The sequence below is a fragment of the Lynx canadensis genome, chromosome C2 (assembly GCF_007474595.2).
Source record: "Lynx canadensis isolate LIC74 chromosome C2, mLynCan4.pri.v2, whole genome shotgun sequence".
NCBI classification, from domain to species: domain Eukaryota; kingdom Metazoa; phylum Chordata; class Mammalia; order Carnivora; family Felidae; genus Lynx; species Lynx canadensis.
Genome location: NC_044311.2, coordinates 93359286 through 93387140, shown reverse-complemented (window position 1 = coordinate 93387140; position 27855 = coordinate 93359286). Strand labels below are relative to the sequence as shown.

At 43.8% G+C, this 27855-nt stretch overlaps 1 protein-coding gene across 5 annotated transcripts in view; it reads left to right on the top strand.

Moving 5' to 3' along the window:
• Window positions 1-27460, top strand: part of LOC115522763 (protein ADP-ribosylarginine hydrolase) — a 37466-nt gene extending 10006 nt beyond the window's left edge. For 3 of the 5 annotated variants that reach the window (XM_030328359.1, XM_030328364.1, XM_030328362.1), the window contains 11 exons: window positions 3576-3688; window positions 8485-8686; window positions 10703-10880; window positions 11381-11489; window positions 12481-12582; window positions 15403-15492; window positions 17707-17874; window positions 19218-19307; window positions 22936-23044; window positions 26301-26465; window positions 27065-27460. In XM_030328359.1, coding sequence (XP_030184219.1) covers window positions 3576-3688; window positions 8485-8686; window positions 10703-10880; window positions 11381-11489; window positions 12481-12582; window positions 15403-15492; window positions 17707-17874; window positions 19218-19307; window positions 22936-23044; window positions 26301-26465; window positions 27065-27149 — 1411 coding nt within the window. In that variant the 3' untranslated portion in view covers window positions 27150-27460. Of the gene's footprint in view, window positions 1-3575; window positions 3689-8484; window positions 8687-10702; window positions 10881-11380; window positions 11490-12480; window positions 12583-15402; window positions 15493-17706; window positions 17875-19217; window positions 19308-22935; window positions 23049-26300; window positions 26466-27064 lie in introns of those variants that run through there. The other 2 variants (XM_030328360.1, XM_030328361.1) reach the window with 2 other exon arrangements.
• The last annotated feature ends 395 nt before the right edge of the window (window positions 27461-27855 follow it).

Sequence of the window (27855 nt, the reverse complement as noted above, 5' to 3'; positions counted from 1 at the left end):
CTCTGCCCACCACCTGCATCTGGCTCAGGGTGTCTACCTTTGCTCCTACTGTGAATGCCAGGTGCCAGTGTGTGTGTGTGTGTGTGTGTGTGTGTGTGTGTGTGTGTGTGTGTACAAGAAGGGAGGAGGAGAATAGAGGAAAGAGATAACATAATTATATGCATGATGTTGCAGTAAATTAAAAATGATCTGAGGGGCACCTGGGCGGCTCAGTCAGTTAAGCGTCTGACTCTTGATTTCGGCTCAGGTCATGATCTCACAGTTCGTGAGCTGGAGCCCCATGTGGGGTGTGGAACCTGCTTGGGATTCTCTCTCCCTCTCCCTCCACCCCTCCTCCACTTGCATGCTCTCTCTGTCTCTCTCTAAAAAAATGATCTAGCACACAGTATGAATTTATTAGGCTTATCAAATTAATATGTGTGTACTAAAAAAGAGAAAAAAACATGTGTAACATTACAGGGATTAATTATATGTTTTTGACCTGCTATATAATGGTGCTTCATTTGCTCTGTTTGTTACCTGAGATTGCTAGATGTTGTCTAGAAGTCTTGGCAATATTTTTTGTAAGAGCTGCAAAATTAGCATTGGCCACATCCACCCTCCTCCAGGCTTCTTCAGCCACCACATTCTCCATTTACTCCCCTCTATACCTCTCCAGGGCAAGTAAATGTGCTTTTTGTTTTGTTTTGTTTTGTTTTTTAAACAGCCACAGAGCTACTGAGAGTGAGGGGGAAGGAATAGAGATTCTGATGATTTCACAACTAACCAGCCTACTGGATCAGCTCCTCATGGGATGGCTGCTGGTGTCTGGTTAGGGATCCAGGGGTCAACAAGATAGGGCATAGTGGGGAGCCTTCCCATCATTTTCCATTTTGGGAGTTTGGGGGTTAGGAGAAGTGACACCTGGGGTATCCATTTGGAGAAGGAAAAAGAAGAGGAGGAAGAAAGAGTTACCAAGTGTCAGGTAGTTTATTACAGCCCATTAGCAGATGAAGAAATTGGGCTCAGAGAAGCTTCCATCTGTCCAAAGTCACATGTCTAGGGTGAGAAGGAGCCGGGGTTTAAACCCAAGCCACGTGTCTCCAATCCTATCATACTGCAACTGTTAGCTGTAGTTAGAAAGTTTTCCTTAGACAAGGCCAAAATGGAACCCAAGAGTTACATGGTGATGTCAGAAGCCTGTGCCCTCTCTTCACCTTCTCACAACTATGAGGGGAAGTCAGGGAGAAAGCTCGTTGAGGCTTGATCCACATTTGGGTGCAGGGGTAGGGAGGGGCAGAGCAGAGCTCAGGTCAGACTGTGAAATGGACAGAGTCTTCACTCTCCCCTCAGCTTCCCTGCCCTCCTCAGAGAGCCTCCTCTTCCTCTGACACTAAGGAGACCCCATCCAATGCCTGGGCTGTGACTGGGACTCCTCTCTCTACATTGTGCTTGGTTGCACCCGTCCCATTTAAGGTTCCTACTTCCCTTTTTTTGGTCTCAGCGTCATCATCTGTAGCAGCTGGGTGTTGTCCGGCAAGTGCTGTCTCTCAGGGTCTCTGGGCCTGGAGCCCATGGACTCCAGTTTCCCTGGATGATGCTGAGGCAGGTGGTCCTGCACACAGGAGAACTCCAGCAGAACTACTTGAAGAGTACTGTACTAGATGACGAAGGGGAAAGGGAAGGTGCTCTCTAAGTGTCAGCTGTATTAATGCCACCCACAAGGAATACTGTGCTGGAATGACTGGAGCTTGGTGTGCCAGCTCTGGCTGTGGTGTGAGCGGCTATGAAAATGCAGCCCTCAATCTCTGGCCCCAGGGACCCTGATTGATTCACGGTCCCAGTTGCGGCCTTTCTGGATCTATCCTCATCTTTGTCCTGAGACTGACCCCAGCTAGTGACTGAGCAGGGTGGAGATGCTAATCAGGTTCATTACCGTAAGACAGGACTTCGTTAATAAGAAACTTCAGCTTGGGGCCCCAGGATGGTTCGGGTCGGTTAAGCGGTTAAGTGTCCGACTCTGGGTTTGGCTCAGGTCATGATCTTGCGGTTCAAGCCCCACCTCCGGCTTTGTGCTGACGTTGCAGAGCCTGCCTCGGGTTCTTCCCCTCTCCCTCTTTCTCTGCCCCTCCCTGTTCATGCTTTCTCTCTCTCAAAATAAATGAATAAACTTAAGAAAAAAAATCCTTAAAAGCAACAACAACAACAACAACTTCGGCTTGAACATTCCCCATTGCCCTTGCCAGAACATTCCAGGAACTGTGAGGCAGTCCAAGACTTTTCCTATGTCATCCATTTCCTTTCCCCTCTTCACAGGTGTCAAACTTGCATCATGGTCTAAAGACTGTCTCTGCCTTCTTCAGCTTCTCTTATTCCTCACAAGTGTTATCTCCGGTAAATCTCTTGCCCATCTAGCCCCATCTTGGTGTCTCTTCTCCGAGGGGCCAGACTACCACACCTGGCGTGGTCGGTGACACCAGAGCAGCCTTCAGTAGTGCCCTATTTATCGCTCCTCTCCTTCCTGGTGGCAGCAGTGCTCAAGTAGTGGGATCATGTGCACCAGGGGAAGCAAGGGCTTCCCTCCAAAATCATTTTATCCTCATCTTGGGCAGACCTGGCACAGCCATGATGACACAGTGCCAAGGCTTCCTTGGGGACTGTTACTTTCTGGTGCACAGGTGCGGAGCATGGCCTCTGGGATTAGTTCGTCCCAACTCTACATGACCTTGTGCAAGTTACTTAGCCTCTCTATGCTCTAAGGCTGTACACACCTCACAGAGCTATTGTCCAGAAAGTGTGATAGTGCCCTACTGGCAGGTTCCACCTCGTAGCGGTACGCTGCAGTTTAAGGAGTGCTGGGCAAGTACCTTGCCTTCCCCTTTCCCCTGACCTGCCCAGAACTAGCTCTCTGTGGTTTCTGCCACTCTTTTGGGTGAAGAGGCCATGTGGTGTGCTGGAAACGCCCTGGTTACAGGCCAGCGCAGCCACGTCTAACAACAGGGTTGCAACGGGTCACTTTCTTTGTCTACTGTTCAGTTTCTTCATTCTTTATTTGTAAGAAGATGAACGTCTCTTTGAAAGGAAGGTACTGTCAGAGGCAAACTTCATATTTTCCACTCCTTCTGTTAAATATATACTAAACACATATTATTGGTCCAGTTCTATTCTAGGCCCTGGGGATTCAAAATGAAAGGAGAAGGTCTTTGCCCTCAAGTTGCTCAGAGTCTTCCTAGGGAGATAAATATGTCCACGATGATTCTGTGGGTTTTGTCATCACCTAGAGATAAAAGACTTCTGCCTGGGTTTTTACTAACATTTTATAATAGGAAGTGGGAGAGGGGCAGGAAATCATTTCCTGATGATGTTTGGCTCAGAGAGGAAGGACAATGTGTTTCAATGTCCCCTGCCTAAAAAACGAAGTGTATTTATTTTCATTGGGAAGAAGAAACCAAAAAACTGTGGAGGTTAGACAAATAGGGAGAGTTTATTTTTCTTCTAACAGGTCATGAGGCCAGTTAATAATCAGCGAGACTCAAGTGAGTGTTGGGTATCCACAACTTTGAGAGACGGGCTTCTGTGATCTCTTTTGGCATTAGGGGTCGGCTTCACTCCAGCTCTGAGACCTCCAGCTCAGCAATGCCCCCAGGCCTAGGGGACAGAAGCTTCTGTTCGTGGGGACTCCTTTTGTGGCTCAGCATTGGAAGTGCAGGTAATTCGGGGGCTCGGGCCTTAGGTGGAATTTCTTTCAGTCAGTGCTTCTATTTCTTAAACCAACTATTTATATAGTGCTAACATTTGGAGGGTCCCCTAAAAGCCTTCTCTTCTCTTGAGATGAATTTAGAAGAGGGAGGGGAAAAAAAACCTACAATCATAAAGGGACTGGTAACGACCAGGATACTTTCACAAGTCCCCTAAAAGCTGCATTAATCCTTTCACCCGGCACAAGACTGTAAGAAAATAATACTGCATCAGTTCCAAAATATGACTTACATTCACCCTATAAATATCCACTGTACCAAGATATATTTAATTTTAAATTAAAAATTTCCAGACTAACCAAGATTTTGCCACTGAGAATGGTGGATGTCCTTGCTAATCCACTACCCAACATTTTTGATAGATGTGGGAAATGTTGCCTGCAAAGAAGTTACAACTATTTATTAATATGTGAGCATGGCTGGTTCCCCACCTCTCTGCCAATACTTCACAGTATCAAACATTTTTCATATTGTCAACCTGATGGAAAAAATAGTATTACATTGTTGTCCTAATTCTTATTTCTTATTATGATTTGTGCTTCCAGTGTCTTGTTTAAGCAATCATACTATAAAGGCAATTTTTCATATTTTCTTCTAAGTCCTAATGGCTAGCCCAATCAGACTAAGATCACTAGGGACAAATCCTTTAATCGTGGTGTATTTTTAAATATAATACTGAATTTTATTTTGCCAAAATTTATTTTTACTTTTGTATATATTTATATATTATTTTGATTATATGTCCATAGAAAATTTACCTATCATTTTCTTTTCTTGCATTACCCTTGTCCAGTTAATACTAAGATTATTATAACCTCGTGAAATAAGTGTCTATTCTATAAACAGTTTATATAAGATAAAGACTATTTGTACTTTGAAGCAGTGCAGTTCTCAGATAAAACCATCTAGCTCTAGTATACTTTCGAGTCAGAAAGACTCTTGATTACCAATTTAATGTTTTGATGCTAGTTTTATTTGGGCTTACTATTTCTTCGTGAGTCAGTTTCACCAAATTGGATTTTTCTAGAAAATTATCCATTTCTTCTAAGTTTTCCAATGCATTTGGGAATTTTAAAAAATATCTTTTTATCCTTGACATTCTGGTGTTATACTATAATGTGCCTAGTGTAGATTTTTCTTTTTATCTCACTCATTACCCTGAGTACAAATTTTGATTGGAGAAATCATATCTTCTTTAGTTGTGGAAAATTCTAAATAATTATCTTTTCAAACTAGTGCTTCTTCTCCCATTCACTTCCTTTAGAGAACAGCTACGAGGTAAAAATAGAATCTTTCCATCTATTGTCCGTACTTTTTGACTATACTTCCATATTAAAATTTTCTTTTACTTCTGTCCTAAACATTACAGTATTGATTCCCTTTTTATTTCAATGGTTATCTTTTTCATTTCTAATTTCCTAACTAGGTTTTTTCTATAAATCTTATTTTATTATTTATTTGTGTTTTTATTTCATAATTTCATATGCTCTGTCTTTATTTTTATCCTTGTGGGTTCTCAGCATATTTATTTAAAAGTCTATGTCAAAGGCTTTTAAAAACTTATTTCACCTGGAATGAATTCATGATCCACTTATTGGCTTTATTGACTATCTTTGTAAACATTTGATTTCTGTATAAATTTAGATATTTTGTTTGCAGGCTTTTTTTTTTAAAGAAAACTCGCTATTGAAGTACAACATATATACAGACAAGTGCACAGATTATTAATACACAGATTAATGAATTTTCACAGTGAATTCACTCACCTCTGTAACCATCATCCAAATCAAGAAATAAAACATTACCAGGTTCTTAAAACCCATTCCACATATCCCCTCTTAATCACTACCACCCCAAAGATAACTATTATCTTGACTTCTAACACAATAGGTTAGTTTTATTTCAGTGTCAATGAGAAGTTTGTTTATGGCCTTCCCCACCTCTACCCCCCACCCCCAGTCCTTCCCATCTTTAGACTCTCTCCTCCATTTGGTGGGGGGAGGGGGGTTGTCTCAGTTCTTCTTAGTGAGGCCTTGTCTTTCCATCCTGCCTTCCTAAATAAACCTATAGCCCCAGGTAAAAAGTCAATAGCTACTTTTTTGTTGTATTGCTTTTGTTTTTAGCTTCCTTTATGGAGTTGGAGAGCTTCGCCTGGTGCTGACCTTCCACAAAGCACTGGCACAAAGCACTACTGGACCCCCCTTACCTCACAGAGCTGAATCCTCACAACCACTGTCTTCTCCCAGAACAGGAACCCAGCACCATATTGCAATTCTGTTCTTGTTCTTGCCCACAGAGATATAATCTTTATATTTGAGATCATCTATGTCTTTCTTCTCTTTTGATATTCATCTATGATTAGTCTTTGGTTGGAAAGGTGGTTAGGGAGAGGGGATATCGGAGTATGATTCACTGTGCCATCTTCCATACTCTCGAATGATAGAAAGTTTTATTATGTATCTGCAAATATTGTCAATTTTCTCTCCTCCTTTTCAAACTTTGTAACTTTGATTCCATTTTATTGTCTTGTTTCCCTGGCTTGGACTAGAACTTCCAGTACAATATTTCATAGAAGCACTGATAGCAGACATTCTCATTTGTTTCCAGTTCTAAATGGAATGCTTCTAATGTTTCGCCTATAAGTATGGTCATCAGATAGGCTCTTGGATAATGCTTTTTCTTAGGTTAAGAAGTGTTGGATATTAAATTTTATTGTGCTTCTTTCTTCTCCATCTATTGAGATGAGCATATGGGTTTTTCTCTTTAATTTTTCATATGTGAAGTACATTAATATATCTTCTAATGTTAAGCCATCTTTTCATATCTTGGATTAAACCCTGCTTGGCCATGATGTATTTTTTATGCATATTATCTTTGATGGGCTTAGATTTGCTGGTAATTTATCCAGGTTCTTTATGTCTGTGTTTAATAGTGAAATTGGCCTTTTGTTTTCTTTTCTCCTTCTATCCTTGTCCAATTTGGATATCTTGGTTATTTTTGTAGAATGAATTTAGATTATCCCCCTTTTCTATTCTCTGGAACAGTGATAGGAATTGAAGGAATGATAGAATTTTTCTGGAAAACTGTCTGGCCTGGTAGAGGTTTTTTGATGAATAAATCAAAAACTATTGTTTCAATTCCCTCATGCTACTGTTTTACACTTGACTTTCTATTTTTTCTTTTTGACTAAGTTTCAGTAAGTTATATTTTCTAGGAAATTGTCTATTTTCTAGGAAAATACCTGTAATTTTAATTTTGGGTGGGTATAAACATGCTCTTTAATAGTTTTTTTTTTTTTAAGTCTACTATATATCCCTTTTTATTCTCTATATTGTTTACTTGTGACTTCCCTCTTTTTGTCTTACTCTGTCTTATCAATCAAAAGTACAACTAGTTTATTATTTTCAAAGAAGTAGCTTTTCATGTTTATTATGTGTGGCATACCCTATTCTGGGCAGTAGAGTGAACAAAATGGATAAAAATCTCTGCCTTCTTTGAAAGTATATCCTAATACAGGGAAATCAGTAAGCAATAAATTTAATAATAAACTAGTAAATTCCATAGGAGATTAGAAGGTAATGATTGCTATAAAAGGAAATAGATTAAGATGACAAAAATTGAGAGAACAGGGGTGAGGAGCACAGGCAGGTGGCAATTTAAAGTAGTTACACTTGACAAGCAAAGCCTCGGAAGAGAAGAGGGTGTTAGCCATGTGGATGTCTGTGGAAAAGACACTCCAGGCAGAAGGGATGGCTGGTGCAAAGACCCTCAGGTGGTCTAGGCCTGTGTAGAGTGAGGAAGAGTTGGGAAGACACGTGGCCAGAATGGAGGAAGGAATAGTCAGACAGGCAAAGCTTTCCCGGAGCTCATGATTTAGACCATTTGGGGCTTTAGTCCAATGTTAGGACTTCAGGTTTCATTCTGAGGGAAATGCCCTCTTTTGCACAGAGGTGTGACATTATTTGACTTATTTTTTGGCTTGCAGTTGACCTTCTACTTCATGTGTCTTCACATTGTCTTTCCTCTGTGTCTGTGTCCAAATTTATTCTTATAAGGACACCAGCCATATGGGATTAGGACCCACCCTATTGGCTTCATTTTAGCATAAATACCTCTATTTATTTAACATAAAGACTCTATCTCCAAATACAGTCACATTCTGAGGTCCTGGGAGTTAGGACTTCAACATATGGATTTATGGTTGGGGGGGGGCGGTACTCAATTTATCTCATGACAATATCCACTTCACCATGGCTTTTAATCTTCTCTAGTTGAGTAATATTCATATCCTTTTCTGGCAATGTATCTTTAAATTTTTTTTTTTTCAACGTTTATTTATTTTTGGGACAGAGAGAGACAGAGCATGAATGGGGGAGGGGCAGAGAGAGAGGGAGACACACAGAATCGGGAACAGGCTCCAGGCTCTGAGCCATCAGCCCAGAGCCCGACGCGGGGCTCGAACTCACGGACCGCGAGATCGTGACCTGGTTGAAGTCGGACGCTTAACCGACTGCGCCACCCAGGCGCCCCTATGGCAATGTATCTTTAGACATGGAAACTATTCACAGATTTTGGTTACAGAAGTGATGTCTTTAATAAGTGAGTCTGAATATTGTACTAGCTGATTTATAATAAATGCTGGTAAGCCCCTGTTTGTCTCTTCCTCTCAAGAACAATTGTCTTCCTTCTAAGAATAGATGACCTCACCTTGAATCTTTCTTGTTTTTCTTTTTGTTTTTTCCTCCAGGAGACGCACCTCCTATCCCACAGACAAAGTGCACTGACTTCCAGAATGCTAATCTTCTCCAAGGCACCAATCTCAAAGTCCAGTTTCTCCTCTTCACCCCTTTGGATCCTAGCTGTGGTCAGCTAGTGCAGGAAAGTAGTGACATCCAAAAGTCTGGGTTCAATGCCTCTCTGGGAACTAAACTAATCATCCATGGATTCAGGTGGGAGTAATCAACCAATAGGATCATCTTCACTAAGAACTAGAGAGTGACCATAAGGCCACAGGAAGTTAATGGGGACCAAGGGGAAAGATGGATTTACTGACAGTCACATGTTTTATCTCTCACCTCCTGCTGTCTTTGAAGGTTTCTCATATCAACATGAATACACATTATGTTGTTTATTCCTGTTGGTCATGTATATTAGTCCTCTGCTTGGTCTTATCTACATGCTCTCAAACAGTAAATATGTATGACCCCGGACAAGTTGTCCCAGCACACGAAGCCTTAGTTTCCACATCTGAATAAAAGGGAAGTTGTAGAAATGGTCCCAGTTGATCTTTCCTTCCTGAAGCATGGGGTATGTGACTCATCTCAGCCAGTGAGGTCATGGGCTGTGTGTAATCAGAGTAAGGGCATGGTGTTTTTATCCAGGGTTTTATTTCCTCTTCTTTATTTCTTCTCTGGCTTCATGATTTAAGAAACTTCCACTCACGAGTGCTACTTCCATCATCTCCTGAGACTAACCTTTCTCAGGTTTGATTTCTTTGATGCCCTATCGTCCAAATTTTGTTATAATATGTAGTCACTGAGTCTCAATTCGACCACTATCCTTCCTTCCAACGTCTTCTCTCCAGAGCCCACTGACAAGGCCTAAAACAGAAGAAGGTTGGTGGGAGGAAAGAGGGAGAAAATGCAGTGAAAATAGTAGCAGTATAGAACAACTAGAGATGGGAGTGTCCAATGAAGAGGTGGATGCAAAGGCACTGCACAAAGGATCACCATTTCATGGCCTCTGGGTTCTCTCTGCTTCTCAAATCCCTGGACCCTGAGCACCCGGCTCTATACCTCCTTAGGTATATACTTCCTTACTCTTATGCCAAAGTCTCTTCTCCAGAAAATCATCTATTTAGCCACTATCTAAGGCTGTATGTGTATCCCCAACCAAGAGATAGCTAACAGAGCTGGAGAGCTCAGCAGCTGTCACTCTGTCTGCTCCTAGATCCCCTGAAATCCACTTTCTATGGCACACACCCAATTTGTGCTCCTCTGCCTACGTGAGTATGCTCTTACCATTCCTTCACTGTGGGCCACTGAGAAAACTTCTCCAGATCCCAAACTCTTGCTAAAGTTCTATGAAATTTTTTCTATCATTCTCCTTTTCCTAGAAAAGCGCTTTTATACTATGAGTTCCAGAAGAATAGAGACTGTATCTTATTTTTCTTTATTTCTCACAAAGCACCTGGAATACTGACCCATTGAATTAATGAAAGTGTGATCAAAAGAACAAGTACATAAAAACATTCTTCAAGGGAAGTGCATATTTTTAAAATATATTTTTAATGTTTATTTTTGAAAGAGGGAGAGAGACAGAGTGTGAGCAGGGGAGAGGCAGAGAGAGAGGGAGACACAGAATCTGAAGCAGGCTCCAGGTTCTGAGCTGTCAGCACAGAGCCTGACACCGGGCTTGAACTCATGAACTATGAGGTCATGACCTGAGCCGAGGTCAGACGCTTAACCAACTGAGCCACCCAGGCGTCCCAAGGGAATTGCATATATTATAGAATGAGAATTAAGATTGCAAATCTTAACTCTAATGTACAAAGCTATCTTCTTTTTTTCTATAAATAACACAAGCAATGTCAGTACATATGGTTTGTGTGGTATCCATTGCCCAAAGGTACCTGACTGAGGGCTGGTGGGGCTGGAATTCAACCTGAGTTCTGAGCCCAGGCATGAGGCTGCATCTACCTAAAACAAAAGGCACTCTTTTATAATTTACACAAAGGCTCCATATATGCAGGCAGAAGCCCTGGTGACTATAGGATTATGTCCTCCCTATGCTCAAAGTGGTAGAGGGTTTATTGCCCATATATCCCCCTGATTCATTTTGATCGTCCCCCCCCCCCCCCCGCCTCCGGGTTTATTCTGTTAATAGAGAATGTCACTGTAATTCCCATGACAATGGATATTGGCTTGGCAGATAATTTTCCCATCCTTTTTTGGCCCCATGTCTAGGGCTTTAGGTACAAAGCCTTCTTGGATTGATAAATTCATCGGTGCCCTTCTTCAAGCAGCAAATGCTAATGTGATTGCTGTGGACTGGGTTTATGGCTCTACGGGTATCTACTTCTCAGCTGTGCAGAATGTGGTTAAGCTGGGCCTAGAGATCTCCCGTTTCCTCAAGAAACTACTGGTAGGTACACAAGAGCTTTGGGGGAGTTTTGTCTGCTTATTAGGGGAGAGGAAACAGAAAGAATCAACATATGAGGAGGAGCTTTAGGGCAGAAGCAGAGCTACCTAGTGGCTTGTGGGTCTTCGATTCTAATCTCAACTTTACCACTTACAGTGCTGACTCTGGGCAAGTAGTTGGCCTTCTCTGAGCCTCCCGCTCCTCCTCTGTAAAATGTGCCACTGCATGTTAGATAGGGAGTCACTCGAGAGGGAGTGGCCATGGGCATTACTCACACACGTTGAGCACCAAAAAGAAAGTGAGACAATCATCAAGGTGGGGTTTCTAGGAAGAAGTTGAGTGATGAATGGAATGAAAATTCTGCCTTTTTCCCCCAAAGTGTGCGTGGTGGGTACGTCATGCCCGGGGTCCTTGGATTCTGAAGCTTCAAGGAAAAGTGTGACGCTGTGAGGCCCAGGTTGCCATGGCCCAAATGCAACTCACTTGTAAATGCCCCATTCTAGGTGTTGGGTGTGTCGAAGTCCTCAATCCACATCATTGGTGTTAGCCTGGGAGCCCACGTTGGGGGCGTGGTGGGATATTTCTACGAAGGCCAGTTAGGACGGATCACAGGTAACATTATTCTCTGCCCATCACCCCAATTTTGGAGATAAAGAGAGAACGCCCTTGAAATTCCTCTATTGAGGCAAGCAGAAGGATCTTTGTTCTTACGACCAAGTCATTTATTTCCACTAAACTTTACTTATTGTGGCCATTTACATAAAACAGTACTGTGTTGTTATTGTGTGATCTCTAATGTCAGTATAAGAGGCCATGTATTTCTTTCTGAGCTTCAGTTACTACTTCTGCGAAATGAGTTATAATAGGTCATATCACCTTGGCCTACTGTGGAAATCACCTTTAGTCAATTATGCTAAATACTTGCAAAACACTAGGGATTTTATGCTTTAGAAGCTACCCTCAATCAATAAAGGACCAGAGTTATGTGGTAAATACTCTGCTTTCTGGCTCTTCTGTGGGACAAGTCTGAGTCATGTTCTACAGAGCCTCTCAGAAGGGTCCCAGTGGAATGAGACCAAGTTGCCCAAAGTGATAATCCATTCAATACTTTTTTTTCCCCTGTGCTCTGATTCATTTTTTCCACTCCTTCATTATGCTTTCTGCGATATACTCCCAAAAAGCTACTTATGCTTTAAATCCTTGTCTCAGGGTTTGCTTTGGGGGAGGAAGAGGAAAAGAGACCCAAACTAACACCTGGGGACAGTAATTTTTACTTGTGAAGACTAGCACAAGGCCTTGAACATAGTAACTGCTCAAAAAATTATAGCTGTTGTTATGAGTACTTGAGGATTAATATTACTCACATTAGCCCTTACCAACTGGCTCACTTCAGAGCCAGAGAAGCTGCGTCATTGAGAGTTAGAGACACAGCATGCGTTTTCCTGGGTACAATGGCCCTGAGCTGGTCCTCTTGCCCTTGGATCCTTGCTGGGGGACTCTAGGATCTGACCAGGAAGGACTGCCTGGAGAGGTGTGTGATGGGTCCATGAGGGTTCCGGAAGCTGAGATGAAAGGGGCCCCTGACATCAGTCTGTCCCAGCAGGCCTGGACCCCGCTGGACCAGAGTACACCAGAGCCAGTCTGGAGGAGCGCCTGGACCCTGGAGATGCCCTCTTTGTGGAGGCCATCCACACAGACACTGACAGTGAGTGGGGGTGACCCTCCTGGGATGGGGGGGATGAGCATGGCAGGGGCTAGGAGGCTGGCATCTACCTGTGTGGCTCTGGGCAGATTCCCTCCCTTCTGAGCTTCTGTTGCAGTGAGGAGTTTACCAGCATCATCTTGATCTCTGGTTAACACTAAATCTTGTGACAAGGCTGGGTGGGGGAGGACACTGCTGCCTGGCTGGCATAGGGGAAAGACATACTACTTTTTTTCAGGGTGAATGTGCCTGGCCCCATGGGATTGGGACATTCCGCTTCTGGGGCAGATACTCAGGCCTGTCGGGACTTCCTCCTCCCCAGGGAGGAGCCAGCCCTTCAGTCCAGTGAAAAATGAGAAATCCTCCCCCCCACCCAACTCTGAATCCATTGTGACCAAATTAAGCCATTCTGACTAGCTGGAAAAGGGGATGGGCATTCCTCCTCATTTCTACTTTGACATGAAATGCCCAGGAGTTAGCCAGATCCTGTGCTCAGGATGGTGGGTACGAGATCAATTCATGCCTATCCCTCACCAGAAGAGTCTGCTGTTCAAGTGAGAGGTGTCCATGTCTCATTCCCTTTGTTCAGAAGCCTTCTTCTTAGCACCCAACACTCACAGATTCATAATTCTGGAAGAAACCCATGCAGTCATGTAATTCAACCCTCTTTCCCACCTTTGTCATCTCACAGTTAGCAAAGCAAAGACCACAGGCTTCTGCCTAGCTGTTGGGTTAACCATATTAATTATCAAGGTCAACTACTTCTGTTTCTAAATTTGCTAAATAGGTGACTTGTTAGGTCCCTATTTATCAGAGGGCGGCCTCTCAGTCTCCTTCAAAGTTGGAGCCTCTTCCTAATGTGACCAGAGGAAAAAAAATCATTCCATTTGTTTAACCGATTTTCATTGAATTATGTAGTTAGCACCAAGAATGCAACACACAAGGCATTGAAGAAGGTCCCTGCCCACATGGAAATACAGACTAATTGAGAGGGCATTCATTCATTACTTCCTTCAATAAACATTAGGTACTAACATGTGACAGGTACGGTGCTGGTATTAGGGATATAGCAGAAAAAAGGCCAAGTCCCTGCTATAAGTTGTAGAGCTTCCAGGCAAGTAAACAGACATTATTACACACTATGAGTATGATAATGGAGAATGTAGGGCAGAGGGTGACTTGTGGGGTGGGGAGGTGGATTACTTCAGGAAGGATTATTGAGGAAAGTCTGTCCCAGGAGGTGATATTTGCGGATGAGAACGAGCAAGTCCTGGGAAAAGCTGGGAGAACATTCAAGTTGGAGAGAACAGCCAAACGAAAGCCTGGACATGGGTGGGGGACAGGAAAGAAAACCATGTGATTAGAGGGCAGGGAGTGAGGCTAGAGAAGAGGGAGGAGGACCAGGCTGACCATGGTGAGGAATTTACATTTTATTCTACAGGCAGTGAGAACAGGGAGGCGATTAGGATTTCCTGTAAAGATTATTGTGGGTGCTGTGCACAGAATAAGTTGCAGGGGACACTAAGGGGAGCCTGGAGGCTCATTAGAAGGTGTTTACAGTAGAGTCCAAGAGATGGTGGTGGCTTGTGCAGAGGTGGGGGCAGTAGAGACAGAGAGAAATATAAAGACTCAAGGGGCACCTGGGTGGCTCAATCGGTTAAGCATCCGATCTCGGCCCACGTCATGATTTCACAGTTTGTGAGTTCAAGCCCCACATTGGGCTCTCTGCTGTCATCCCAGAGCCCCCTTTGGATCTTCTGTCCCCCTCTCTCTCTGCCTCTCACTCTCTCTCACTCTTTGTCTCTCTCAAAAATAAGTAAACATAAAAAAGTCTTTTAAAAAACCGAAAAAAGAAAGATTTGAGAGGTATTTTGGAGGTAGAGTTGACTAGACAAGTGATGGGCTAAGTGTAGGGAGTGACAGAAAGAGAGGAAGCAAGGATAACTTCCAGGTCATTGCTTAACCCCTGGATAGATGCCAGTAAACAAATACCAAGCAACTGATCACTTACAATAGTGATAGATGTGGGAAGGGGAAAGATGTTTTGAAGGGGAAAACCGGGGTCTTTGGCAGCTGGCTCTGACCCCATCTGAGGAGTCAGCTGTGGTCACAATGATGAGATGAGGGCTAAAGTGTTTCAAATTAGCCAGGTCTTATTTCTGCTCAGTCAGGTAAGCACAAAAATATGAGGGAGACTGTGGAAATGTGGACCCACACATACATATGTGAACTCTTGCTCAAAACAAAGTAAACAGTGTTTGACAAGGAAATTCACCAAGCTTGTAATATTTAGTGATTTATAAAAACTTATGTGAAGGGAGGGGCGCCTGGGTGGCTCAGTCAGTTGAGCGTCTGACTTTGGCTCAGGTCATGATCTCGCGGTCCGTGAGTTCGAGCCCCGTGTTGGGCTCTGTGCTGACAGCTTGGAGCCTGGAGCCTGTTTCAGATTCTGTGTCTCCCTCTCTCTCTGACCCTCCCCCGTTCACGTTCTGTCTCTCTCTGTCTCAAAAATAAATAAACATTAAAAAAAATTTATAAAAACTTATGTTAAGGGATATTTTTCTCGAATTTATTAGACAAATATGAGTATCTTATGGCTTTATTCTTCTTTGCTTCCTTCCAGTGTATAAAAACACCTTTAGAAAACTGATGGCAGGTTCTTCAGTTTCACAGCACTTAGGAGTGAGGTGGGCACCCAAGGAGCACACAGAGTGGATGTGCTCCCAAAGGCAGAGCTCAGGCTCTGCTGCCAGTGGACCCTGCTGTGGGGCCTGGAAAATAAGCCCCTGCAATCAGAAGTAATGAGATTCTTCCTCCTTCCAGATGCGGGTATTCGGATTCCTGTTGGACACGTGGACTACTTCGTCAATGGAGGCCAAGACCAACCTGGCTGTCCCACCTTCATTCATGCAGGTCAGAAAGCCAGAGAGAGTTGGGGTTTGGCTGCCCCAGAGGCTGGAATTCACCAGTAGCCTTTATGTTGAGTCAGCCAGTGTGGAACACAGGGGGGTCTTCCTTCTCATGTTCTTTGTTATGCCCCATAATGCCTTTCCCAGCACTTACTGAATGGATGTCTTTGGAGCCCAGGAATTCCGGGGGAGGAGTGCCCGAAATTAAAAGCGTACACCATACTTCTCCTGGCCTACCCACTTTTTAAGCCCTGCAGTGATATATCATCACTCAAGCCAATAAACCCTATTTTTCCTGGGCCCTGATTTGTGGCAGGTCCACACTAGCTGCATCCTCTGCAGAGCTTAGTTGTGGTAGAAGGAGAATGACACGCCCAAAGCTGGCTAGCTGAAGGTTCAATTCACTGATGACTTACTAAATTTGACAGTTCCCCAAAATTGTTTTTAAGATAATCTTGAGTGCATTCAATAAATATACATTTCTTGGGTGCCCAGGTGGCTCAGTTAGTTAAGCATCTGACTCTTGTTTTCGATTTGGGTCATGATCTCACAGTTTGTGAGTTCAGGCCCTGTGTCGGGCTCTGTGTTGGCAGTGCAGAGCCTGCTTGGGATTCTCTCTCTCCCTCTCTCTGTACTCCCTTGCCCTCTCTTCCTCTCGAAATAAATGAACTTAATAAAAAAATGTACAGTTTCTTTTCTAAATACACAATTGATGCTTGCACAATGTGAATTTGAACTGTACAAGTCCACTTATACATGGATTTTTTGATACAGTACAGTACTGTAAATGTATTTTCTCTTCCTTGTGATTTTTTTCAACATTTTCTTTTCTCTAGCTTACTTTACTGTAAGAATACAGTATTACACTTACACCAAATATGTGTTAATCAACTGTTCATGTTATTAGTTCATGTTATTGTTCTGGTCAACAATAGGCTATTAATAATTAAGTTCAAGGGTTAATGTATTCTTCTAGAATGTTCTTTTTTTTTAATTTTTTTTTACATTTATTTATCTTTTGAGAGACATAGACAGAGCACAAGTTGGGGAGGGGCAGAGAGAGAAGGAGACACAGAATCCAAAGCTGGCTCCAGGCTCTGAGCTGTCAGCACAGAGCCCAACGTGGGGCTCGAACTCACAAACTGTGAGATCATGACCTGAGCCAAAGTCAGACGTTTAACTGACTGAGCCACCCAGGCGCCCCTAGAATGTTCTTTTTGAATTCATTCTTCTTAGCATTATTTTAAATAATATTAAATTTGTCAAAAGCTAAGGACCAAGGGTTGTTTAATCTTCTCACATTCTTCTTATGAACATAGCCAACCTATCAGCATTTCTTACAGGAATTTTATCCTGATTTCTGATTACTATGTTTTTAGTCTTTTCTTGCCTTACCAAATTTTTGACACTTTAAGGATTCTTTTGACAATTTTATTGAATAATCCCTAATCTAATTTACTAAATTCATTGATTATCCAAAAACATGTTTCCTTTCACAATTTGTAGATTTTCCAACTTTTTTTTTTTTTTTTTTTTTTTTACCAGATGGGATAGTTTGGTTTTAATGGCTTTTGAATATTTCTGTGACATTTCAGTGTCCACTTTTTATTTTTCTTCATAACACAATTTGAAAAGGGTTTAGTTTGTATCCACCACCTCCCTGTTGCAGCTGGAAGGAGCTTGCCCATAGAGAGTGTGCCAGCCATGGGAAAAAGAGAGTTGACACACAGCTCAGATGTGGTTACTGGTCCCAGAGTAGGGGTCCCAAGGTGAAGGGGGACTCTGAAGACCTCAGAACACTAGAGCTGACTCCCTTGATTGTCTCATTGCTGGGATGAGTATCATGAGGTTATAAAAAATTTTGTTGGGTGTTGATGAAGAAAGTAAAATGTGTAGACAGATATTCATTGTGAGAAGTGGGTAAAGATCACCAATTGTCTGAAAGCTCCCATTTTCTGAAAGAGAGTTTGATGATCATGGAAGAATGGGTCTCAAATTAAACAATTTTTTTGATAGATTAAGCTTAGGTATCTCTGGAAAAGGAAAAGGAAGAAAGCAGTAGCCATGTCCATTAACATTAAAAAATGTGGCTCAAGAGACATCCCATGTATTTGTAGCCTGCTGGAATATAAAATTCAATAGAGTTATAATGAGTAGCATGGAGGGATTTTCATTTGTCTTAAACTAAAACCTTGGTTGTGTTTTTTACCCTGTTAAGGTTACAGTTACCTGATCTGTGATCACATGAGGGCTGTGTACCTCTACATCAGTGCCCTGGAGAATTCCTGTCCATTGATGGCCTTTCCCTGTGCCAACTACAAGGCCTTTCTTGCTGGAAAATGTCTGGATTGTTTTAACCCCTTTCTGCTTTCCTGCCCAAGGATTGGTAAATGCCACCCCTTTGACTTCCTTTGACAATTTGGGGAAAGTTCAAGTCTTGCTAGTTGTCACCTCTTTAAGTCCTGCTCTTCTGTGGTCAATAAGTCTATCCAACTACAGTAAGGAAATTCACCAATGAAATGTTCAGCCTGTTCCCACCTGGAGGATGGCATTTGGCCTTCCACATCCCACCTCTTGCCACCCATGCTGTTGCCTGATACTCTACTTGCTCTGCACACACCCTTCACACACAGCCCCTTGTCTGCAAGTCCAGGCAAAGGACACTTTATAAACATTGGTAGAATTCAGAACTGCTGCCCCCACTCCCAGACCAGATGCTTGCCATAGATCTTTCTAGCCAGGCCAGCCATTCTCCAATTCCTGATAGATTCTAAATCAAGGTGTTGTGGGGAATCCCCATGAGTGGCACATATGGCCCCCTTTAGGGGTTTGAGGCTGTGGTGACCATGTGCCAGCTGGAGGGCTGCCTAATTGCTGGCTGGCTTGGGCACATTGCTGGATGACCCAGGCTAGTCTGGGGAGAGGGGCTGGGGAAAGGCTGAGGGATCTGACCTCAATTCACCCTGTGCAGGTCATTGCTGAGAACATCCTAGGGTTCTCCAAGATGAAGGGTTTCAGGAAGAACTCTGGGGGAGTATAAATGGTTCCTTTCTCGCCCTCATTCTCCCACTTCCCACCCCTAGCTACTACTCAGAACCGCAGCTTGACAAAATGTTAAAGTAGATGTAGCTTCCCACAATAAAGCAAATCAACATTACTTCCTACTCATTGTGCATATGCCACAATTTCCCCCAAATGTGATGGACCAGCCACCTCACACTTTCCCCAGCCTCAGCTCTCACTACACTTTCCCTGGCACTGAACACCCCAGGGATGTTCATGTTTCATGTTTCCTCACCCTGTATGCCTTTGTCCAAACTGTACTCCCTGCTTGTTATGCCCTTCCTTAACTTGTCAACCACTATTCTTCAGGTCAAACGCTTTCCGTGCTTTGTCTGTGAAGGATATAAATGCCGTTAAAACAACTGTCTAATAGATTATTTTACAAATTGGAGATCTAATTTCAAATTTCTGATACATACCTGCTGAGAATGGACCAGATGATCTTAAAAAATGTGCTTCCTGTGTATTTGTGTGTTTATCTTTGACTGGACTGAACTGTATGTATCCTGGGACCCACCTTAGGGCATGACATATAATGAGCATACAGTGTAGTTGTTTGTAGAGTGAATGGGTGTGCGAATTAATCAATATGTGGTTGCATGCCATGGGACACTGAAATGGCCTCCTCAGGGGTCTTGTTTTTTGTCTTTGCCTCTGTATTTCCAGGGCTGATGGAACAAAGTGGTGTTAAGATACAGCCACTTCCCAAGGAAGTGAAAGTGTACCTCCGGACCACTTCCATGGCTCCGTACTGTGGTGAGTGGGGGGTTTGTGTGTAGCTCAGGTATGCTACTGTGCTGTTCTGCAGAGTCCAGGGCTCTGGTGTGGGCTGTGTCTAGCATGGCATGGGAGCTCAGGCGTGAGGTGAAGGACAGGGGCAAAGATGTCATAGGAGGGGTGAGGGGCAGCAGCTACTGGTCTTAGACCCTAAACTTTCAGAGCTAGTCCAACCCATGCTCTACTGCAGATTATCAGGTATCTTGCTGTCTGTATACTTATCCTAGTTCCTCCCCACCTCACTTCAGTGTGGGTTCTCTGTAATGTGGTTTTTGGGAGCACCCTCTGGCTTCATCCTTCCCGCATACCTTTTTTCATCCTCTCCTCGATGCCCATCTTATGTGTCTCCTACCCTGGCAGCCCTGTTAGGTCAGGGTCTCTAAGGTATGTCGAACCTTGCTCTCTACTCTACTTCCCCTACATACACATACTCCAACTATTTACTGTTGCTTCTAACCACTATGCTTCACTGAAGCTAAGATACCAGTAAAAGATGTTAAATGTGAGAGAAAAATGTGTCTTAGATTCTACGAAATATTACAGGTTGAAGCATCATTTTCTCCTATGCTGTTTGTGTCTTAAGTAGAGTGATTATACTTCCTTAGTGCTTGTTATCATAGGATCTTGTCTGGTTTATTGTGTGTATAGGATAAAAGTATGCTGGTTAGGATGATAAATTGTACATCCAAATTAACTCTGATATTCTGATCAGCTTGTGTCTGGTTGGTGGAGGGATCTTTCTTTATGGCCATTCCTTCCTTGGACCAGAACTCCTGTTGCCATGTGATATGGAGCCCAAAGTTCAGATTGTGGTCATGCAGACTTGGATTTGAATGTCAGCTTCTCCACCTACCAGATGTGTCATCAGAAGCAAGTTACTTAACCTGGCTGAACTCTCCATCCTTATGTAGAAAATGGGAACAACAACAGTATCTACTTTAAAGAATCAATTGTGAGGGTAAAATAAAATAGTATACAGGAAGTTGCTAGCACAGTGACTGGAGCTTGATAAGTAATAATTCCCTTCCTTTTATCATTCAGAGAACTGGGGGAGACTAGATGCGGGTGTTTATCATTCTAGAGAGAATTCATGGCTACCTCTTAGGAACAAGTGGATTATAAGAGTCCACTGTGGGCTTCTCACATATATCTGCTCATTTGACAACCCCACTCTAGTTAGCTGTGAGGACGGGGAGGTTCTGAGAGATTAAGCCTTGTGCCCAAGGCTACACAGTGGTGTGGAAAAGGCAGAATTCAACTCAGGTCTTCTGACTCCAAAATCTATATTCTTTCCATGTCACCACCTGCCTCCACACTGGCTTCTTTGCCTCTGCTTCTGAGAATCTGCTTTTTACAACCGTATTTCTTGGATCCTCTTCTGTCCTCACCGCCCCCTCCAGAGGTCAGCCTGGGGGAGGATGCTTTGTCCAGTGGTGGAGGCAGCGATGCCAGGACCAGACGTCCAGTTTTACTTCCAGTTCTGGGACAGCTTCACAGCAACCTGAACTGGCTCCTTCCTGTCTGCGCAGCTGGGGACACACATGGCAGGGAGCCTGGGGCACACTTGAGGTTAGAGGCATTTCAAAGTCCCTGCTGAGGCAGACTCACATAGCTATAATTTTTCTGACTGTTTCGTATTTGTTGTGAGACTCCCTCTCCATGCCCCAGAAGCATGGCCCTGTCTGTTCAAAAACCTCACAGAGCTACAGAAAGAAATAAGCCAGCCCGAGTACCTACTTTTCTGCATGCTCTGCGCCTTGCAATTCTGAGCTTTTTGTTCTGAGCACTGAAGCTGGGACTCTCCTCTACCTGGAGGGATAGGCCATCCACTTGGTAGTTTGGGTAGTACCAACGGCCTGCAGCTCCCGCTCTCACCCACTCCCAGGCCCCACGCACTGGGTGCCCATCGCCCCACTCGGCCTGCCTGGGTCTCAGCAGTGTTCAACAGGACAGTGGTCACCCCTGACCCCTGCCAGACATGCACCAGCAGGGCAGAGAACCTTCTCCAAATAGTTTTTCTATTGTTTTCAACACTATTGTTGAAAACAAATAGTGTTTCTATTGTTTCTAGATAGTTTTTCTAACAGTATTACTTTTCCCTTTATAGAACAGTGTTTCACACAAAGTGCTTTCCTCCATTACCTCATTTAATCCTTGCCAATGTTCTGTGAGGTGATATCGAGGGTTGTAGATGAAGGAGCCAAGACACAGAGAGGTTCAGTGACTTAGGGAAAGGAAACAGCGAGTAAGCAGTGGGGCCAGGCCTTGGATCCAGATCTCCTGATCAACCATCCAGGGCTCTGTCTGCTGCCTCCCATGTCTGACTCCTGCACCGGAGATTGGATTCCGCTACTGATTCCCACCCATCCAGTGTTAGTAGACCTGACCCTCTTGGGGCTTCCAGATAATATAAAGAGAGAAGCAGAACTTTAGGAAACTTTCTTAATGGGTGAGATCTGCTGACAAAGGAAGAAGTGGTATAATATGTAAAAGTCAGCCCAGAGAATTCAATTCCTAAAGCTTATGTAATTTAGCTTTTTTTCCAGATTTCAGTTACCCACTACAATTTAGCCCTTGCCCATTACCTTTACAGTCTGCATCCTCTAGCAAACAACTGAGAAAGAGACAGAAGGGGCATGGCATTGGATGTGTTCCTCTGTGGAGAGGAAGCATACGGTGCTCTCTTTTCTTCCATGTGGGTTCTTGGCATCTTAGCACCTGTCAGTGAGTCTTGTTACCAACTCCATTAGCCCAGATGGATCATAGCACTCCTCCAGCTTAGTGGTGAGTCTACTAAAATCCACTTGATGTCCCCCCAATATTTGCCTTTAAAATATGACAAATGAAAAAGTACAAGTAGGGCAGAAGTGAAGAATTGCCTGTCCAGCTATGTCCCGATCACCAAAGAAGTCTGTGGAAATGCCCCAAGACTAAAGATACTGCAAAATGCCACCAGATGGGTCTCCCCCTTAATAAGGAAAGGATAGGAGGTTAGGGAAGCTGTAATTCTTAACTTCTCTTGCCAGAGAGACAGCAGGGGCATCACCATGAGCCAGGCTCCTCGTCTGGTTTATGTCAATGACGCAAGTTTGAGAGCCCCAGGATCGATGCTGCCTGGGAGGGTGGAGATGCCATACAGGCACCCAGCTGCCACAGAGAGGGAAATAGTCATCTCCTACACACAAGTGGGCTCCCTGACACTGTGCATATGGAGGGTTATTTTAGGAGTTAATTATTTAGTATAAGAAAGATCCTTTTCAGTTCTTTTAAAATCACACCACCGAGATAATGTCATCAAGCAGGGAGGAGTGGGACATTCTAGCATTATAGGTAATAATAAAAACTAACATGTATTGAATGCTTCCTAGGCACAGACACTGTCTAAGGACTTTTGTATTAACTCATTTAACTCTCATTCAGACCCATTTTTATTATCCCCAATTTACAATGAGGAAGCTAAGGATCTGGGATGACAGATAATCTGCTGCTAGTCACACGGCTGTTAAGAGGTAGATCTCAGATCCCTGCACTGCTGCTCTCTGGGGCTTTTTGCATGTTGCACCCACTGACCTCTGGCCCAGGCATCTGCTCTGCTTTGGTTTCCCAGTGCATCACAGCCTCGTGGAGTTTTACTTGCAGGAGCCAAGAAAGAAGGATACCTGTATCTCCATCACCTTCCTTAGCAGCAATGTTACTTCCTCGGTCGAGATCACCATGTACGTAAGTGTCCCACGTTACATGCACACATCTCCCACAACAGGCCCTGTGCAATCACTGATGGGTGACCTGAGCCCGCTGGGCTGGAGGTGGGGGTGAGGGCAGCACCTACTACAGATGCACCCCACAGACACATGGTGGGCAACTGTCCCAGGTTCAGGATCAGTATTGGGTCCAAGGATAGTGTATTCAGACAACAGCAGCTGAAGCAGGCAGACAGCAGTCATGTCTCAAAAAGTGGTGAGAACAAAGTAATTGGGTCCCTGATAGGAAACAGTAGTCAGGACTCCAGGAAGGCCACGTCAGGGATGTCAGCAAGTAGGAGGACCTCAGCCACTAGCCCAGGGAGGGCTGGCCAGAGACTGCAAAGCACCTACTCTTGGAAAGTAGGGGCGGTACTAGGTGAGTTAGTAGAACTGAATCACAGGCAGAAGGTCAGTTAGGAAATGAGTACAAGGTGAGGCCAGCAGGGCTTGATGCCAGGTGGTGCCAATCTCTGGAACTGGGCTGAGCATTTCCTTCCCTTATAAGGTCACATCTGGGCGTAGCGGCTGGCAGGACCACACTTGAGGTGGGAAGACAGACAACTTCACCTATAGGAAGGCTCAGGCCTGGCAGGGGACAGGAACTCAGCAGCAGTGGTGCATGTTTCTTTAAAAAGCAATTGCTTAGGGGTGCCTGGGTGGCTCAGTTGGTTAAGCTTCCGGGTCTTGATTTTGGCTCAGGTCATGATTTCACTGGTTCATGGGATTGAGCCTTGCATTGGGCTCTACGCTGACAAAGCGGAGCCTGCTTGGGATTCTTTCCATCTCCCTCTCTCTCTCTCTCTCTCTCTCCCTCCCCTGCTCATGCTTGCATGCATGCTCTCTCTCTCAAAATAAATAAATAAACATTAAAAACAAAAAAAAAGCAATTGGTTAGTTACTCCCAAGCCAGCAGGAGCCAGTCTAATCAGAGAAGTAACTATCTTGGTCAGGGTACAGTCCAGAAACCAGAGTCCAAGCTGGGAGTCCAACAGAGGGACTTCAACCCAGGGAACTAATTACAAATGTGTTGGGAGGGCTGGAAACCCAAAAGGAGCATGAGGCACTGCAGAGATCAGCAACAGAGGCCACTCCGCCTATGGGGTTGGAGGAAGAAAGCCCGGAGGTGTTTGTAGAATACCAGCAGGATCTGGAAGCAGGCAGGAAATATATCCCCTCTGGAATCGCAGTCCAAAGCTGTCTCCCCACTGTGCGTGCCTTCTGCAAGTTAGACCTCACTGGAACCTGCTGGCAGGGGAGCCTGAGAAGTGTGGTTGGCAGGGGAACGCATGAAGCACAAACATGGAAATGACCAGTGCGTGTGCACAGAAATGTACAATTGTCCACAGTGGCAGGTGCCATGAGGACAACTGAGACAGAGCCTGACCAAGTGTGAGAAGGTGATGTTTGAGGAGTGTTTGAATTGACATTTGAGTAGTGATTCACAGGAGTTACCCAGGCCAGGGGTTAGTGAGAATATGGCACAGGGAGTGGAGAGCAGGGGGTGAGGCATTGGAGAAGGAAGGAGCAGGGGTTGCAGCTGAGGGCCGGACTGTGCCAGGCATTGAAGGACAGGTTAGGGATTTTTATTTTTATCCTGAGAGCAGTTTGGGGAGCCACTGGGAATTTGAAGCAGGAGAGTGACCGGATCAGATTGGAGTTTGGAAATATTTCTCAGGCTGCAGTATTGGAGGTTAATTGCACTACCAGGGAAGACAAGTTTCCACTGAGAGGAGCACATTTCTGGATTCCCAAACACCCTGCCACCAGCCAGGGCTCCAGCTCACACAGGCCAGAGAGAAGTCCCGCAGGCAATCAGGACCCCAACACAGATTTTCAGGTGCCCACGTTAGTCTTGCAGATTATAGCTGAATAATTTTCACTACGTCAGTTCAAGGTCACATTATTTCCACAAGGTGTTTTCATTGCCTCTTGGTTGCATGGGTAAATGAGCCAACATTGGCAAGAGTCCTGACAATGACACATAAGTGGCCACTCATTAGAATCACCTGGAAAGCATTAAACACCACTGACCCCCAAACCCTGCCCCAGGCCAATTGCAGCAGAATCTCTGGGCATAGCCTCAACCACTACACTTTTTTTTTAATGTTTACTTATTTTTGAGAGATAGAGACACAGCACGAGTGGGGAAGGGACAGAGAGAGAAGAAGACACAGAATCCAAGGCAGGCTCCAGATTCTGAGCTGTTAGCATAGAGCCCGATGTGGGACTCGAACTCACGGAGCATGAGATCATGAGCTGAGCTGAAGCCGGACTCTTAACTGACTGAGCCACCCAGGCACCCCTCAACCACTACACTTTTAAATCCTCCCTGAGTGATTGGAATAGGTATCTACAGATTCTTCCTTCTCCCCAAAACAATTTGCATTACTCTTTTGAAGAAGACTATCAGAACATGGTTATCTTCAGTTCCTTGTTTGTTGGTTTTTTTCTCTCTTGCAGAATAGAAATTGAAAAAGGCGGGGCTGGGGGGAGTTTATGTGTGAGTCTACTTTCTATAGCTTTGTGTGTGAGTCTACTTTCTATAGCTTTGTGAAATCCCAAGGTTTCCTTCTAATTAGAAAATTTACCCAAACCAGGTCTTTCGGCCACTTACTCATAGCGTCCTTCATACCCTGTTAGTTTGCAAGCTCCTCCATTCATGCAGCTTCTTAAAGGGAAAAACCTTATTTTTTTCCTCTGAAGTATTTCAAAACACTTCTAAAATTAAAAAAAAAAAAAAAGGAACAGCTTTTAAAGTTGTACAGAATCTTCCTCAAAAGAAAAAAAAAAAACTAGGGGCGTTTGGGTGGCTCAGTTGGTTAAGCCTCTGGCTCTTGATTTCAGCTCAGGTCATGCTCTCATGGTTCGTGAGTTCAAGCCCTGAGTTAGGCTCTGCACAGACAGTGTGGAACCTGCTTGGAATTCTCTCTCTCCCTCTCTCTGCCCCTCCCCAGCTCATGCTCTCTCTCTCTTTCTCTCTCTCAAAATGAATAAATAAACATTAAAAAATATTTTTAAAAATCAACAACTATTTTCTGAGCCATGTTCAAAGCTGTGAGTATATGTGCAAAGGGACTGGTTAGTGTGATACAAAGGATCACGGTCCCCACCTTCAAGGAGTTCTTTTGTGCATGAAAGCTAACCAATGCTACCAGCGGAACCCCATAGGAGCCAAGGGGAAGCAAAGGCCAAAAGGGCTTCAATAACTTAATTTCCCTTTCCCTTGCAGACCTAGACAGCAACTCCAGGGGAGAGGAATCATAGCTCACACCAACGCTCAGTGCCAGATAAACCAAGTGAAATTCAAGTTTCATTCTTCCAACCTAGTTTGGAAAAAAGACCGGACTACCATTGCTGGAAAGTTCTGCACTGCTCCTTTGCCAGTCAATGACAAGTAAGCCCAGAATCCACACCTGCCCCATACATACCCACAAGGACCAATCCTGACCTGAGATGTGACATTTGTTGAGGTACAGTCTCATCACAGAGATTAGCTTCTTCAACAGAAATGACAAAGACCTAGGGTTTTCTTGAATTTCCTATGGGGCCATCTTGGGTTGGAGGTGTTCAAAAGCCAAAAAGGGTAGGCTTCAATTTCCCATTCCCACTTCAATATAAGAAAGTTCATTTTATCTGACATACAGCTGAATAATTTTATATATACATATAAAATCTATTTTATATATGTCTTATTCAGTTTCTACATACGATTTATTGAAACAAAGACTTCTCATTGCATAGTTCCTCCTCCTTAGTCTCCACTGGTCACATTCACAGCTGTGGATCCACCTGTGCCTCTAGCACAAATTTATATTAGTCTTACCACCCCTGGGCACTTGGAGGACAGGAGTAGTAGACTCCTATAATAGACAGCTATAGGCTTCTTTCATCTGACATCATGGTAACACAAGAGCACACAACTCCTAGCCCTCTTTCCTGAGCAATCGGGGACCTGCCCTGAGCGCATACCTTCTTGTTGCTCTTCTTTTGCAGCAAACAGACTGTCTGCTTACCTGAGCCAGTGAACTTACAAGCGAGTGTGACCGTTTCTCATGACCTGAAACTAAAGTGTGTATAGTATAAGCCTGGGCAGGATGCATCTCCCTGGATTTCAGAGGTCGGGGAGCTATGTTCAACTTACTCTAGGCCATTACTACTAGAAAGAAGGCAAAACTCATGGTTATTTTCCCCATAATAGCCACCTTAGAGGGGAGAGATAATTCATTCTATCAGAGCTTTGTCTCTGTTACCAATTTGAACAGCCTTACAAAAATACCGCTTCAGCTTTTCTATTCCTACTTAACTGCATATTAACTGCAATTGCCCCATATCCTTGAACATCTGTGCCTAGGATTCAATGGAAACATTCACAGGAACAATGTTTTTTTTAAAAAAAAATAATAAAACACCATGGAATATCTGAATGATTTCATTGTTTTATTGGAATGGAATTCTGTGATGTATAGAAATGTGATTTTCTATAGGATGGAGAAAACAATAGGCACTGAATTCTCTGTACTAAAATAGCAATTGAGAAGAAGTGCTTGGAACAGGAGAGGGGATGGAGGGCTGGGAAAAAGATGGCACCATTCACCATTTCTTACCATTGCCTTCTCTTGATATCTGGAAGGTTTGGGGAATCAGAGAGATCTCTGGGGAATATAGATGAATTTTCTTTGGGTCAGTGTTTCCCGAACTTTGTTGTAAGTTACCTTGTATACAGCCATAGTCCAGCAAGAAACAGATGATTTGCTCTAACAGGGTAATTTGAGGAGAATTTAATA